The sequence below is a fragment of the Tetrao urogallus genome, assembly GCF_951394365.1.
Source record: "Tetrao urogallus genome assembly, chromosome: 2".
NCBI classification, from domain to species: Eukaryota; Metazoa; Chordata; class Aves; order Galliformes; family Phasianidae; genus Tetrao; species Tetrao urogallus.
Window position 1 is genome coordinate 66,134,399 of NC_136814.1, and position 16,086 is coordinate 66,150,484.

A 16,086-nucleotide genomic window follows, 5' to 3' on the forward strand; every position below is an offset into this window, starting at 1 on the left:
GATTAAAAACTGCAGTTAAGAAATAACTATTCTGAAGACATTGCGAACACAATCACCGTAATACTATAACTACTTTGTTCTAACATACAAGTTCTTTTTTCTCTAACTTATATTTTGATAGACAGTTTAATATAAAAACTAAAGCTAATCTAGTGATTAGTTTAGAAAGCAGACAAATGAGAAGCTAAATTCTGACAATTACCTGAAGAAATTTTGCGATTATATATGAGCCTAGAATTCATTATGACACAAAACTATCAAGTCAACATTTCCTTTTATAATTACAGATGAAGGCTGAAAGGAAGATGTTACTCGCTTTAAGCTCCTTACTCCCATAGGACCAACATTTGTTGAGATTTTAATACAGTGCTCACAAGGAAGTATAGCTACAAATCTAGTAAAACAACATCTTCAAGGTTTCTCATATTATTTATGTAGTCCTTCACTGAATATCTTTATAGACTACACAATGCAAAAGCAGTCTGAACCCACAAATACTCAGGAGTGCTGCTAAAATGTTAACCAGCAGATGAAAGTAATTAATCTTTCTCCTTTCTCCTTCTTCCAATCATCTCCTTCTTTCCACTATCACAGAAAACAGAGGCAGGTAAACAGGAAAGGGAGAAAATATTTTTGTATTTGGCAACAGAAGGAATAAATTGCATAGCATAGCTGATATCATTACCTTCATTAACTATCTTTAACAACAGCAGCAAAAAGGTCCTTCCAACAACTGACCACGTGTTACTAAACTTGTGTCAAATTGTGTAGGCAAGATAAATGTGCTCAAGTCAGTTTAGACACTGGAGCAGCTAAGAAAGTTCTTTACTTCTAAAAATAATCTTTATGCTCAATGTTCTGAAATCTCATTCCACTTTTGAAATATTTATGCTTTATAAAGAAGTTTTCTTCTTAAATCTCACCTGGCAATACAGCTGTGTAATTTGCCATAAATGGGGCACAATGCTGTTACCAGCATGGCAATCTTTGAAACTATGATCCTACACCAAATCCCCAGAGCCTACTGCTCCAGTAAACATAAGAAAGATCCCTACAATAGAGCAAGAAAATTGAGCAACAGAGACTTCAAGTTCTAATGAATCTGGTAACAAATAAACTCGTATAATTTTAGCTAGTAGGATGAGGCATTTTAACAAACTCTAAACATGTTTTTCCAGGTGCAAGATTCCAATGCAGCCTTACAGGCATATGGTTTTCTCTAACAGAAGAGAGACAGTCTGATACCTTATGCAGTTACCAAGGAACAAGCTTTCCTCTGCTTTGAAATTGTTTAGCTCTGGAAAATTCACACTCCTTTTGTAGGAGAGGAGAGCAGAAGAAATCCCTACAGTTTCCTAATATCAAATACACAAATAAACTATTTTCTTTTAAAAGTTTTTGGTTTTTTTAACTACGAAAAACAATTAAGTATCTAAAAGACATATGCGGCCGACAGATAAATGAATCAACTGTCTATCCTCTGTATTGCTTTGAATATTTAATCTAAGTGATTTCATTTCAATTATTTACTACTTAAAATGCCATCAACCACTTAAAATTTTTATTTGGAAAATGCCTAAAAGTAGGTCACTGAAAACAGGCTTACACACAATAATGCACAGACGCATCAGAGGATTAATATATAAAAATGGAGAGAGAAAAAAAAAACTGACCTGCTGCTTCTGGTGTTTGTTTAGTAGGGCTAAAAATAAGACGTAACATCTGGAGCAGTCTGCTAAAGCTGCACAGAAGTCACTGTACGAAGAAAGTTTGCTACAAAGATACAAAAACAACATACAAATGAATGAAAGCACTTTTTTTCCCACAAAAGATTAAAAAAAAAATAATCACTCTGCTTTTGACTCTTAGAGCCCTGCTTTCCAACGTGTTAAATAAATGCCAATACTTTGACTTCTAATAGAGGCACACGCAGTTACATAAGAGTGTGAATAATGGAAAGAAAGAACTGTAAGGAGCTTCCCAACCTGCCTGCCACTATGACACAACAAGCTCATAGTAGAATCATAAGCTTAAGGTGAAATGGGAAGTCAGACTCCCTTCCTAACATATGGTAATAGATGCTAGCAACAGCACCAACAGAACACGTCTGTCACTACCAAACACAGAAATCAGATATTTCTGCAGTCACAATATTACCTCTGCATTTTCCCTAACTGCTCCAGTCCTACGTTGCTCATTTTCATCATTACAAAAAACAGAATCAGACATGCTTTGGTCATACTAGAAATACTGCAGTAACTATGGTAATGTCTTACTTCCCATGTAGTCAAAACCAGCAAACGTCTGTGCTGATGTTCAACTACCAGCAAGACTTATAAACTTGGAGAAATGAAGAATTTGAATAGATTGAATATATTCTCTTTGGAGAAGCTGTGTAAAAGTGACTGAAAGAAAAAAAGAATAATTATTCTGTATTGCTATGATACAGAAGAAAATTTAAATCTGTGTTCCATACTGTATAGAATTTTTTTTTTTTCCCTGAGACTGCAATTTCCAGGAAGCTAATTAAATTGATTTTTATCAAATCAAATTTTTATCTTGAGAACCTGCACTTCACTGAACGTAAGAAGAAAAAAAAAAAAACAAAAACAAAACCTGAAGCAGCAGGAAACTTTAAATAAAACAAATTACTTTTGCTCCACATTGAATTCTAGATCAAGTAAATGTCCTTGTCAGAATTACAGTCCAATTACAAAACCATCACCTAACCAGCCTCAATTTCCATGGCATTTTACCAAGTAAAAGAAATGCTCTCTCCCTAGAAGGAAATATGCTGAAAGTGCTGGGATCCCTGCTAGCAGTCAACTAATTTTTAGGAGCAAATTTAGAAACATAAGTGGACAAGATGGCAGGGGGCTGGGGAGACAATTCATAGTATCACAGAATGATCTAGGCTGAAAGGGACCTTAAAGCTCATCCAAAGCCAACCCACCGCCAAGGGCCGCCCAGAGCTCCACTCAGCCTGGCCTTGAATGTAAACACTACCAGGCATGGGGCATCCACAGATTCCCTGGGCAACCTGTTCCAGTGCCTCACCACTCCAAGTAAAAAGTTTCCTCCTAATGCCTAACCTTAACTTCCCCTTAGATTGAAATCATTTCTCCTTGTCCTATATTGTCTCCCTCCTGTTTGTAAACTCCCCCTAAGAAGGGGAAGCTCATCTGAATGCTTTACAGGGAGCATACATGACAAAGGATCAGACTTAAATTGCTTTTATCTGTGAATAGGAAGGAATGAGAAACCCTTACACAGCTGCTATTCAAAGTGCAGCTCAGTCTCATCTATCAAAGAGAATGCAATAGATGATTTGGAGGATCTGAATAAGGGGAAGATTCCATAGCTGGATGGCTTCTCAATGCACATAATCTCAAAGGCAACAGGACTCACGTAGGTAGTAAAGCAGCAAAGGCAAATATTTCAACCAGAATGGCACTCATAAACTGTGTTTATAATCCAACTTCTCCTTAAATAGCCAACAACTAATTCCACTACTTGTACAAAATCCTCAGACTGCTATCAAGTCCATTTAGCACTGGGTATTGCAAGTTTGTGCTTGGTAACTGGGAGTTATTCAACTTCAGATTACAAGAACTTTTGGGGTGATTCACTCATCCCAATCTTCCACTAAAAAGCACATGCTGGGAAGAAGCCACTGAGCTGCTCATAAAACAGAGATTCTTTCAGCATTTCTATCTGCACACTCAAGTCTTGATCCTACAGATTAATCTCAAACATTCTGTAAAAAGTTCAAAATAATGAACATGGATCACATTTTCTCCCTTGTGAATTTTATACTACACAGTCCTCCTAAAAAACATGGCCCAAAATAGGATTCGTATCTAATCACTTATGCAGTTTTAAAATTTAAGAAATGGTACTTTAAAAATCTGAATCTGTGTGAATGAAGAGTGACACAATGCAACAAAACATTTTTACCAGGGACAATGACTCCAAGTTGTATGCCTGCAATAAAACAATTCTATTGCTATTAATAAAGACATCATTATCATATGAAATCAATCAAACTTAATCCAATGAATGCAAATAAATTTTCCAATTTTAGCATTTGATCCTGCTTTTGTTAAGGTCACTTGAGGCAGAAACACTGACTTGATTGCAAGCTGCAGTCAACAGAACTGTATTCACTACACACCTGAAAATCCTGACAATGTAGGTGCACACATCCTTGTCAATCATGTGCTGCTCCAGTGCCACACAGAGCTCACAGACAGCACCACTGCAAATGAGCTGGCATCTCGTCTGAGGTAAGTCAGCCAAGTTTCGCAAAGTAGCTGTCAGCTGCATATAGAATATTTAAAGATTCATTAACCATGGCTATTTACTACAGAATCCATACTGTTTTGAAAATGTAATAAAGCTCAGGTCTCATTTATAATGTCAAAGGCAGTCTGAATATCCTGTTAACATCCTGCAGGTACGTATTTATCAATAACTGTTAACAGAAACATGTAAGTAAAAAAATAGTGCATATTAAAATGAATGTTTGAAAATGAAAGATTGACACTGGTCTTTGCCTGCATGCAGACTCTTCCTGTGAGGAAAACATCATCTTCCACTTATTTTAAAATCTTCTATTCATGAATATGATAATAAAGCAATCGAAAATTAAGTGAAATGCTATGGACAGTTTAAGTGATATTTTGTATAAGATGATCAGAGGGCTGGAGCACCTCTCCTAGGAGGAAAGGTTGAGGGAACTGGGCTTTTTTAGCTTGGAGAAGAGAAGGCCCCAGGGAGACCTCATTGTGGCCTTCCAGCTCTTGAAGGGAACATATAAACAGGAGGGGGAATGGCTGTTTATGAGGGCAGACAGTGATAGGACAAGGGGGAATGGTTTTAAAGTGAGACAGAAGAGGTTTAGGTAAGATATTAGGAGGAAGTTTTCCACACAGAGGGTGGTGACACACTGGAACAGGTTGCCCAAGGAGGTTGTGGATGCCCCATCCCTGGAGGCATTCAAGGCCAGGCTGGATGTGGCTCTGGGCAGCCTGGTCTGGTGGTTGGCGACCCTGCACATAGCAGGGGGGGTTGAAACTACATGATCATTGTGGTCCTTTTCAACCCAGGCCATTCTATGATTCTGATCTTGTAAATTTACATGTAAGTCCTGTAAATTATACTGACATTTGACACATATTTTGTTAACTGTGAGTTATAATGATGATGAACTGATTTTAAAAGGCAATATGATTTATTCACTTTGATTAACACATTCCAAAGTTAATCTAGATCAGGAGAAATCTAGCGTACAATCAGTATAGAAAATGAAAAGCTGAAGTCCAAGTTTATTTTGGAGAAATCAAAATATTTTCAGAAGATACTGTTCTATTTCAAGGAGTTTCAAACAGGAAATATTCTATCACCTATACATATACACAATGAATCAACTTTGCATATTTTGAGATGCTGTGGTTCTCTTCCATAACAAGGGTATTCAAATACCAATGTTAGAAAAGCAATGACAGGTTAGTGAACAGTTAATCAAAACCAGAAACTACAAAATTAAAGTGGGGCCAAGATTAAGTGTTCCAATTGCTCATAATCACATAAAACTTGAAATGAAATATATCACTGAGGTGCAGTGATTGTCTGGTGATAAGTAATACATCATTTTATAGAAAAATCTGTCAAAGAGCAGGTTACGTTGTTGCTTTTGAGCAGCTTTTGCTCAGATGGTACTAAGCACAACACTACCATTTTCCAACCGCTTTTAAATTTTCTGTCCAATTTCAAATACACTTGATGAAAAATGCATGTCTGCAATCACTACAAGTTTTAGGAAACAACAACCAACTGTACAGACTGCACAGAAAATGAGAAAGAGCTCAAGGGCTGCTAGAAGTAGCTGAAGTTGAGCAAGCAAGTTGGAAGTACTGCTTGCTCAGGCATGCAAGAAGTTAATCTGTTCAAAAACAGACTTCACTGATCGATACATATAAAGTACTTCACTCCCTTCAAATCCTATGGGCCATTTATTTTTATTAGCACAGGACAAAAATCAAGGTAATAAAATATCAAACTCCACAAAGATACACAGTAATTACTTCTGTTAAGGGACCATTTCTGAATCTCTAGATTTGCAAAGCTGAAGTGATATACCACCTCAAGTAATTAAAGCAAATCTACAACAATTCAGACCAAGGCTGAAAGCCTTCTGGAAAAGAAAAACGTAAGAATTGAAAAGATTTAGAAACAGACCCACACAGTCTGCAGTGAGAATGACTCTCTAAACCTAACATGGAAGGTCTCTACAAAAATCAGCATATTATAACCATCCATCCACTATGTTCCAGTCCTGCTGTTTAACTACCAGGGCCCTCATCTACACTAGATCCACAATGGCAGCACAAATTCTGTAAGTTTTACAGTCTCAGCTCAAGTATCAAGAACAACTTTGCATTTCTTCCTTTACTCAGCATTTATTTTGTTATTATTTTATTAGAGCAGTTCCTTTAGTTTCTAGTGGAGTAATTCTTGGTTTTTGTTATTAAAACAAAAAAAAAACGTCATTTTAACAGCAATATCCAAATACAGCATTCCTAAAATTCTACAAATATCCAGAAATATTCTGTTGGAAATGGTCAGAGATCACTATGCAAGTTATGAACTTCCATAGGTTCCCAAACCATTTGGAATCAGACACACCTCAGATTTACTGCTTATGGAAAACCCTGTTTTCAAAGAGTATTAGTAATATTTTCCAAGCATACTGCCTCACTCATTTCTTGATATTACAAAAAAAAATCATGTTGCCTTTTTGCATTTACAAAGCCTAATACCTTGATGAACTTAAACTATCAAGAATTTTACTATTAGTGACCAGTATCATGCAGTCTCTGCATGGCCCAGGAGTAATTCTATTAAATATATGAAAAATACAAAAGTAAGTATATGTATAAAGTTACTGAAAACATCCTCCCATTTCCCCTAACACTTCAGCAGGAAAGCTCAGACAGAACTATAAAACAATCTTAGAAAGGACAATAAAGGCCAGTCTGAAACAACAGCTGCATAGAAAGATGGTGCAGGTAATACAAAAACAACAACTAGCACATAAGTGAAATATGAAGGTAACAAAGCACAAAATAACAGAAGCCAGCCAAACAAATTCAAGAGCTATTCTAATTTCTTCAAGCAGACAACACGATTCAGGGAGAAATGCAAAACAATTGACTCTAGCAAATCCTACCAGCTCTAATTCTCATGTTGCCACATGAAAGATCAAATTCATGAAAACTGGAAATTTAACAGCAGATAAATGCTATTTTTAAAGGGAAAGACATTTTAAGTGCTTTTCAATTAAGGAACACAGAGTACTTGTTAAGTCTTGTCAGTGAAACTTCAAAAGCTTTGGCTTTTGAATAAGCATTACCATAATTCATAGGAATATGATCAGCTGCAGCAACATGAGTCAGAGATTGTCTTGGTTTCTTGTCTTCTATTATGGAAAAATACATATTATTACAAACATTTTTTATTTTTGTATTCTGGAACTTCTGCATAACAAATACTTTGTTAAGAATGAAGACATCTGAGGGAAAGTTTATTCCCATAAAAACAAGCTGGCAAGATTATGTATAACACTGCCATCTGGTGATTGTGCAATTATACAGTTAAAGAACGAAGGGTCAGTCCCATTTAACTGAAATACTTGAGTTTTTAGGATTTAGAGCCAGCAGAGACTCCCTCAGAGATCACTGTGAATATTTAGCATGTTTTTCTTCTCCACTGTAATTGTCTTCCATTCCTGAAAACCTATGTTTGTTCATTATTTCTGTACAACACTGCATATTTGACCTTTTGCTAGAAGTTAAGTATGGCACAAAATCTTCTTTATTCTCAAAATATGATCATTGAAGACGAGGTGTTCAATACAACATCCCTGAAAATGGAGCAGTTCCTATATTTATAACAGTGACTGAACATTTAATTGACACAGAATAAATTGTGCACTTTCATGTAGATTTGTTACAGAAAATGGCATGAGAAAGTCACAGAGGAATTCCATAGCAGCAGGAATCACTGTGCTACTACAGGAGAGATACAGAATACAAATTACAAAGAAAGGAAGAAAAGGCAATCCTCCAAAGTTGCAGGGAAGTTCAGACAGCAGGTCAACCAGCTGAAAACTGATTCATTTGTTTTATTAATTTGCAGTTTGCAAACTTACCCGGTCTGTTTATGTTTATATAAAGATTATACACACTTATGGAGAGACATTGCTCCACTAAAACAAAAAAATAAGTAAGAATAAGGTGATGGTATAAGCTATTCTTTTTCTCATATAATTTTAAGTACCAAATCCCATGTTTGTAAGTGATTATGCTAAATGACAGATTTCTCTAAACATTGCTTCAGAAAATCACCTAATCCATTTCCCTGTGAAGGGCCAGTAGCTTACAGTTATCCCAATGGCTAATCTTTACCTCATACTTCACAAATGCAGTTGGCAAATTTTCAATAAATACATAAAAAACCCACAAGCTATGCATAACTTAAGATGTACTTACCAATTTTTTATTTATTTATTTATTTATTTGTAAAACACCTCAGTTTAAACTCAGTTTCAGGGCAAAGGACTTTTTTTTTTTTTTTTTTTTTTTTATAGTCATCGCTTACTAAGATTGCTTATCAGAAATTTGAGCCTGCTGCCTTTAAAAAGTTGGCTTTTATATTATTGACCTTTTCCTTAAATTCTATTTCTGGCAAAAAACACTTTGTCAAAGCAATGGAAATGTGTTTTCCTACCCCTTTTTTTTTTTTTTTTAAATGCATTTTTCTTGTAATAAAAGCTTTTTTTTTTTTTTTTTCTTAATCTTCTAGGGCATAGCAGAATACATTTGTATTTATTACTGCAATTTAAAGAATTTACAAGGGAACACATTTATTTACTATAAGATCCAGAACACTGTTAGCACTATACTGTAATAATCACAAATTTGTTTAATTAAATACCTAAAAATATTTCTATTTACTCAGAAAGTCCAAAGCCATTAAAATTAACTACTGAAAATATGTGCAATAATTCGGTTTTGGTGCTGAACAACTTAATGTAAACGTGTTAAAAGTAATTCTATTCAAATGCAGGTACAACTCTTGTCAGTGGTGCACAAGGTTAGCTTATCTCCTCCGATTAAGTTTTTTATTTCCCTGTGAAATGTTTGCCTTTAGAAATGAAAGTAAATGCTAACCTGGACTAATAGGTGGCCCAAGCTGGAGAAATGTGAGTCATTTTCTTTTATATTATTAATCTGCTTCATTAACTGCAGCAACATTTCAACAGCTCCTTTGCTGACCATTTCATTAAGGAGCACTGCATTTCCAGACATAAATTTTATAGCTCCCAAGCAATACAAGATAGCTTCATTGTTTTTTTGTAGATCTTCAGTTCTCAGGACCTCCAACAAACAATCTAAAACAAAAATCATTAATTTTAGGCTTTCTGAATAATAATTTAACGTTTGATATAGTTCAGTCAACAAAGATTAACAACTGAAAAGAAAAAAAAAAACCTCTTGTTGAAATCCTTCTATACTTTTCTAATAAATAGGATAGAAAAATTAGGTATTTGGATCAAAACCAAGGAACAATTATTGATGAATAACAGAACTGACTTCTTTCTCTCCAGACTTGAAGAACCAATATCAGTTGTAAACACACTGTGGTAATCATTAAACTCTTCAGTCAAGATTTGAAAAAGTATGTATGCCTGGAATTTTGTGTATTAGACTTGAGACATTCAAAGGGGTTTATTCTTTTTACTTGCTGAAAAATCAAATGTGTTAGAGACTCTCACGTGGAGCATTAAAAAGCACAGATGAGCAATTCAAATCTCACACTTGAAGTCTGTCCGTACAATTCTTAGCTTTACTCTCTATACTGATAAAGTTACTGTATATTTCTGCATTATGACACCACTGTCAGACACCTGAAATGCTAAATGAATGCTTGTTAGTACAAACCTAGTGTATCTTTTCAAATGGAGATATTCTGAATTTGGCAGGTGTATTTTAAATAAGCAAATCTAGCCAATATAATGCTTTTGAATTTCTTGTAACTGACTGAAAGCTACATATACTTCTTCCTATGTTTCATCCACTTGAATAGAAGTATTTTCCCACCTTATTTGATATTAGAGATTTCTAAAGTTTTTCTGTCTGCATTGGGTTTACATGGCAAGTTTTCAGTAGCAGAGATGCTGCAGGAATGGCCTGTGTGTGCAAAACCCATCACTGACTCATTCCAGATCTCAGCGAGCTTCAGTTTCTCCAAAAAGGAACCACTGCTGCCAGATCTGAGCCACGAGTGATGCTGGGTGCATCTCAGGGAGAACAGATTGAAGAAAAACTGCTGTGTGACAGCAGATGGGAGAGAGGAGAATATGAGAGAAACAGTCCTGCAGACACCAAGGTCAGAGCAGCAGGGCAGGAAGTGCTCCAGGCATGAAAATGAAATTTCCAGGAGAGGCCCATGGAGGACCAGCCTGTCCCTGTGCAACTAGGCACTGTGCAGAGCAGGTCTCCACATGCAGACACATGGAGGAGCTTGAGGAACAGGAGGAAAGGGTGACCACGAAGGAGTGAAAGAAAGCCGGTTATGAATTGCTTCATTCCCCTGTGCTACTCAGGGGCAGGAGATAGAAGACAGTGGATGTTTTGACATCTAAGATATAAATAATAAGAAACTACATACCTAGTAATCTATCATTTTGAATGAGGTAGTCATTTTTTCCATTCCTGCAAACTTTAAATGCAAGCTTGCAGGCTCCGAGAAGATTTTTTCCATCCACTTTCATCTGCAAGATAAAAGTCATAAGAATCATAAGAATCACAACTAATACCTGCATACTAGTTTTACTGTGAGAATGTAGTGTCTGAACTCTTAAAATCCAGTTAAAGCCATGATAGGATACACAGCCACACTGAAAAGTTTGCAAAAATAAAAGGCACTAGCTAGTTTAAGCTCTCTTCAGCAAACTGTGGAGACTGACTTTGAAATAACAGATTATATATAAGCTTTTCATGTAGTATATGATTGTACTTTTTTTTTTTTCTTCCTAATTCACTCATCTAAAGAAATTCCACACAGGATTCACTGGTTCTGCATCTATGGCCATACAACAAGGAAATCCAATGCAACAATATATTTCGTAACGAAAGTAATTCTCAGATATCAGAAAAGATCTTACAACATGCTAAAGGTTACTAAAAGAAAGGAAAGCAAGAGTTAGATCTCTAATGGCAATCTCTTCCTTGTCTCTGCTTTTGAAGGTTTGAAGGGCAGGTTCCTGCTGCTCAGGATTTTTAACAGATAGAAAAAGGAAAGAAAAGACGGGAAAAAATGAAGGAAAAAACGTTTGTAACAGAACATTTCTTTTAAGCACCACGTAACACCTATGCGGTATCTGAATATATATTTTCTGATTAAAATAATATATATCAACTTAAAGAAGAAAATTACTAATATGTCTACAATGCAATGCCACTTGGTATCACTTCAGTAGTAATAATCTATATATACTTTATAGAAGCTGAACTAGAAGGTTTAAGAGCACCAACTTAAGTGAGAGTTCTATTAGGAAACATTGCCAGCACGTTATGTTAAATCATAAAACACATCAACATTTTGACTAAATTCAGTTCTTAAAAATTCTCAGTCAGCACAGATGAACTAACTCCTAGGGTAAATCATCTGCCTAAAATTATAGATTATTAAAGATTCTACATATAATCTTTCATAAAATCAGACAAATAATCAAATGCAGATTGCTATTGAGGGAGAAAAAGCAGTCTGTAAGGGATGTAAGGACAGCTCCTAAGGAAATGCATATATTCAAGCAAGATCACACTATACAGGTACACACGTAACATAAGCTAAAGCTAAGCACTGATTTCAGTATTTTTTCATAATTTTAAACTCCTAACCTATTGAGTATACAAAAAAACATAGCAACACTGGGATTTCAATGTATAGTGTTGATGCTAAGACTAAGTAACCTGCTCCTTGTAGAAATATTGTGAATCTGTAAATCACAAATTTATAAAAAGAAAAGGAATCTTAAAAAAGAATGGAATATTGCAGAAAAATATATTACCATCCAGTTTCTTAAGTACAACTACATTAATGGAACTACTGGGACATGGCACCATGGTGACTCACCTTACCGTGAATGAAAAATAGATAAACCTTTTAGAAGCACACATCTGTTGTGTCACACTTAAATCAGAGATGACTTGTCACCACACTGACATTGCTAGCAACAAAAATGATGAATTCAAAACAATCTCTTACCAAACCACTGACTCACATGAGTGCATGTCTATAAAACTGAGCACTTGTCTACTTCAAATTCTACTAATAATTCAGTCTTACCTTTATATTACTTCTGATCTTACGCCTTAGTTTTAGCATAAATTAAAGCTACTTATTTCAATCCCAATACATCGGTCTTAAAAAAAAAAAAATCACTTGACTGTGCCTTTGGATATATCCTGTTCTTTCTGTAGTTTTTTTGGTTGGTTGGTTGGTTTTTTTGTTGATTTTTTTTTAAATGAAAATCGCTAGCTCTATCTTAAAAACCTTATTTTAAGGCATCCACAGTCTCACAATCAAACACTGTGACTCCAATGAGAATCTAAGTATATCCACCCTAGATATCTTACGCTTGTGTACAGCTCTTTCCACAGTCATGCTGGAAAAACAGTTTATTTCCCTTCTTTTCAAAAATAATTGAAGAGATTTAGCATGTACCTTTCTTCAGTCTACTCTATGTCAAACAAACTTGATGGTCTCTATCAAATGCACTTTTCAGATCTCTGACTATTTAAGACATACTTGCAGGCTTCTATTCATTATGTATTTTAAATGACTTCTCTTTGGATATAATTTTCCAGCTTATGTTCATCTCCCTCAATTATCAGCTACATTTAGACCATGTTTCCCTAGCTCGCTTAAACAAATATCATACAAAATGATAACAAAAACCTTAGAAGTGTAATTTAACAAGAGGGCTGCCACTAACATTATCTGACCTTGGAAAATGTCCTTGGCTATTCCAGCTTTCACAAAGAAAGGGACAATTATAATTACTTAATTAAAAAAAAAAAAGTTTTAATATTTTCAGATAAATGTGTTTAAAGTCAATATATTATTCAAAATTAAACTTTAATTCCAGACCTAACTTTTTAAATTGTTTCTAAAATCCCAGTATATGTATCTCAGCTTAGGACACCACCTCTTTTCCATGCACAAGGAATATGCCAACCACGGTACACCAACTACCATACTTTGAGTCCCTATTTCCTTTCTCAGATGCAATTTCCCTGCAAAATATAGGCTCCAACAGGTGCCCATCTGAATGAATGGCTGTATTTGTAAGGCAAGAAATTGTGACTAGCATACTGTTAGTTTTAAACACCTTTCAGAAGGATGAAATGAAAAGCTAAATATAAGTTGTAATTCACAGTGTTAAGCTTCACATTCTATCAAAAAGCATTTTGAAAAACTTACAGACAGAATAATCTTTGCCAGCTTCAGGCAAAGTGGATCTGAATCAATTTCTACAAGTTTATACAATGTCTTCAGAAGCATACTTCTTCTTTTACATCTTTTTCCAAGCATGTTTCCTTCATTCAAGACTTGATAGAGTTTGGTGCAAGCCAAACAAAGACTTTCTACGTTGTCTTCTAATTGAAGGGAGTAGGAAAAGAGAGAAAAACACAAAATAATAGTCACTGTCATCTTTTCCAGAGCATCTTAATAGATATAAGCACAGGAGAACAAGATAAAGAATGCGCTGCATAAGAACAAAAATAATGCAACCAATAAATCTTCAAAGATGATAACGCAATTCTCAGAAACAATTGTATGTTGGCCATTCAAAAAGAAAAGGGGTCAAAAATATGATTTTCTTTAGTTCCAGCCATTTCACAGGAAGGACATGATTCGATTTTACCTCTGAATAATACTTTGCTTACCTGTAAAGAACGTGTCACTATGAAAAAGTTTAAAAGTTTAAGAAAGTTCAGCAACTCACATTTCACAGTATCAGCACTAAACAAGGAAAGGTTGAATTGCACAGCTGTTTCCATGTTCTCTGACAGCTGCCTTTTCTACACATCAGTTACAGGTGTCGGAATCCTGCCTTTCTAAGATAACAATATAGTTTGGGAATCACTCAGAACTGTACAAGTGTTCCAGACTTATCTACATCTGCAAAATTATGCAAAAAAAAAAAAAAAAATCTAATCTGTAGCATACTACAATGAATGCTGCTCAAGATACTGTAAAGAATCAAACCCTTTATTTGACATTTATTTTTAACTACTTGTAAAAACAAAACTACTTCTATATTCTATATAATGTTCATACTGGGAAACTGAAAAAAAAAGAAAAAAACAAACTTTTAAATAAAACTTAAAGATGGATTTCAGGGTTAAGTCTTCCAAGCCTTCTTTAATTTACTCAATTTTGCTTCAGTATTCTGGGTCACTGTACACTTTTCTGAGTCATCTAACGCTTTAAGCACAAGGGGAAATTTTCATTGAGAATTCCTCACTTTTCTAAACTTAGTTCAGACTTTCAAATACAGCCCACACTTAAAATAGTGAATCTACGAAGTACTTTATTTTTATAACTATTACCTCATCACTGACTGTTAAATTGGTAGAGCTATGGCCTCTAAAACAAGCTAATTTCATTACACAAAATGTTCTCTTAGCCAGTGTTTTTTATTTTACACTACTAAGTCACTGAATATATTAAAGCATAAACGACTACATAGTTCAACTACAGTTATTCTTCTGTAAATGAGTAAATGAGTCTTGTGTTTCCTCCAGGAAGTAAAACAGAAAATACATACTTTCAAGAACAGTGTTACCCACCACTTTCCAGTTCTTGCAGAATTGGTAGAACCTTCATATGCCAAAAGCTTTTTTCCTCTTCCGATTCATCTATTCTCGTACCATCCTCTAATCCTTCAAAACACATTCAAAACAGAGGCGCATATTCAGTGAAGATTTCAACTTCTACACAAATAAATAATTACAAACACTTCATTTATCGCTCAGGGGAAAAAAAAAAAGCAAGCTAAAATTGTCTGATTTTGCTATACTCTGGGTTATTCTACCAATTCAAGCTTTTGTTGTTGTTTACAATTCCTCAAAAACAAGAGTTTTGCACAAAATTAGATGGAGAAATGTTTTGATATATAAAGCTGCCCTATAATCCAGATTTGTTTCTGTTTGCTGACAATGTTTCATTTGACTGCTGAACTGGAAGGTAACAACTACATTTACATCACTGTGTTTTTCAGCTTTGTATCTATGTGACAGCTTATTCTGTGTTAAAAACATCCCTATTACAGACAGTCCTCTAAGTGTAACAATTTTATCTAGTCCACATGTACAGTATTACACTAAAATTGATTAGCTGACACTTTGTTCTCATAGAATCATAGAATGGCCTGGGTTGAAAAGGACCATAATGATCATCTAGTTTCAACCCTCCTGCTATGTCCAGGATTGCCAACCACTACTAGATCGGGCTCAACCGAGAAGTAAGGGAAAAATTCTCACTACTTATTACATTCTGTTAATAACTCTAACCGCCTCACACAACCAGTTTTTAAAATCTTCTAAAGTTCAAGTAAAATACATATTTCTTATTCTTTTGTTACATGTTAGACAGTTTCTAGCACAGTTGGTATTTTGGGAGATAAATAGCAAACTCCTGACATCTGAAATATGCCCTGCCTCCAATAAGCATGACAAAGTTTGAAGTCAAACCATTTCCATTCTTCTTGTCTAACCTCTACCTATGAAATAGTACAAATAAATTATAAGGCTTGTAAATGGAGAAGATAAAGCCTCAAATAGCAACTCCCACTCTAAGTAAATGGAAGAAGAGCACATCACAGCCTTTGTCAGAATGATCCAGAATCACACAACTGCTCAGTTCTAGTAAAACAGTAATAAAGTAACAGTAAAGTAGAAAACTTCAAGTTGTCATATCAGACTCTCAAATATACACTTGAGATGCATGAAA

The 16,086-nt window shown here is 35.0% G+C and overlaps 1 protein-coding gene across 1 annotated transcript in view; it reads right to left on the reverse strand.

The window, feature by feature from the left end:
- Nucleotides 1-16,086, reverse strand: part of ARMC2 (armadillo repeat containing 2) — a gene marked incomplete at its 3' end in the record, with an annotated part of 58,448 nt that overhangs the window by 24,181 nt on the left and 18,181 nt on the right. Inside the window, exons 6-11 of the mRNA XM_079550813.1 lie at nucleotides 14,925-15,017; nucleotides 13,552-13,727; nucleotides 10,735-10,837; nucleotides 9,234-9,454; nucleotides 4,175-4,320; nucleotides 1,674-1,773 (exon numbers count right to left, since the gene is read on the reverse strand). Coding sequence (XP_079406939.1) covers nucleotides 1,674-1,773; nucleotides 4,175-4,320; nucleotides 9,234-9,454; nucleotides 10,735-10,837; nucleotides 13,552-13,727; nucleotides 14,925-15,017 — 839 coding nt within the window. The remainder of the gene's footprint in view (nucleotides 1-1,673; nucleotides 1,774-4,174; nucleotides 4,321-9,233; nucleotides 9,455-10,734; nucleotides 10,838-13,551; nucleotides 13,728-14,924; nucleotides 15,018-16,086) is intronic.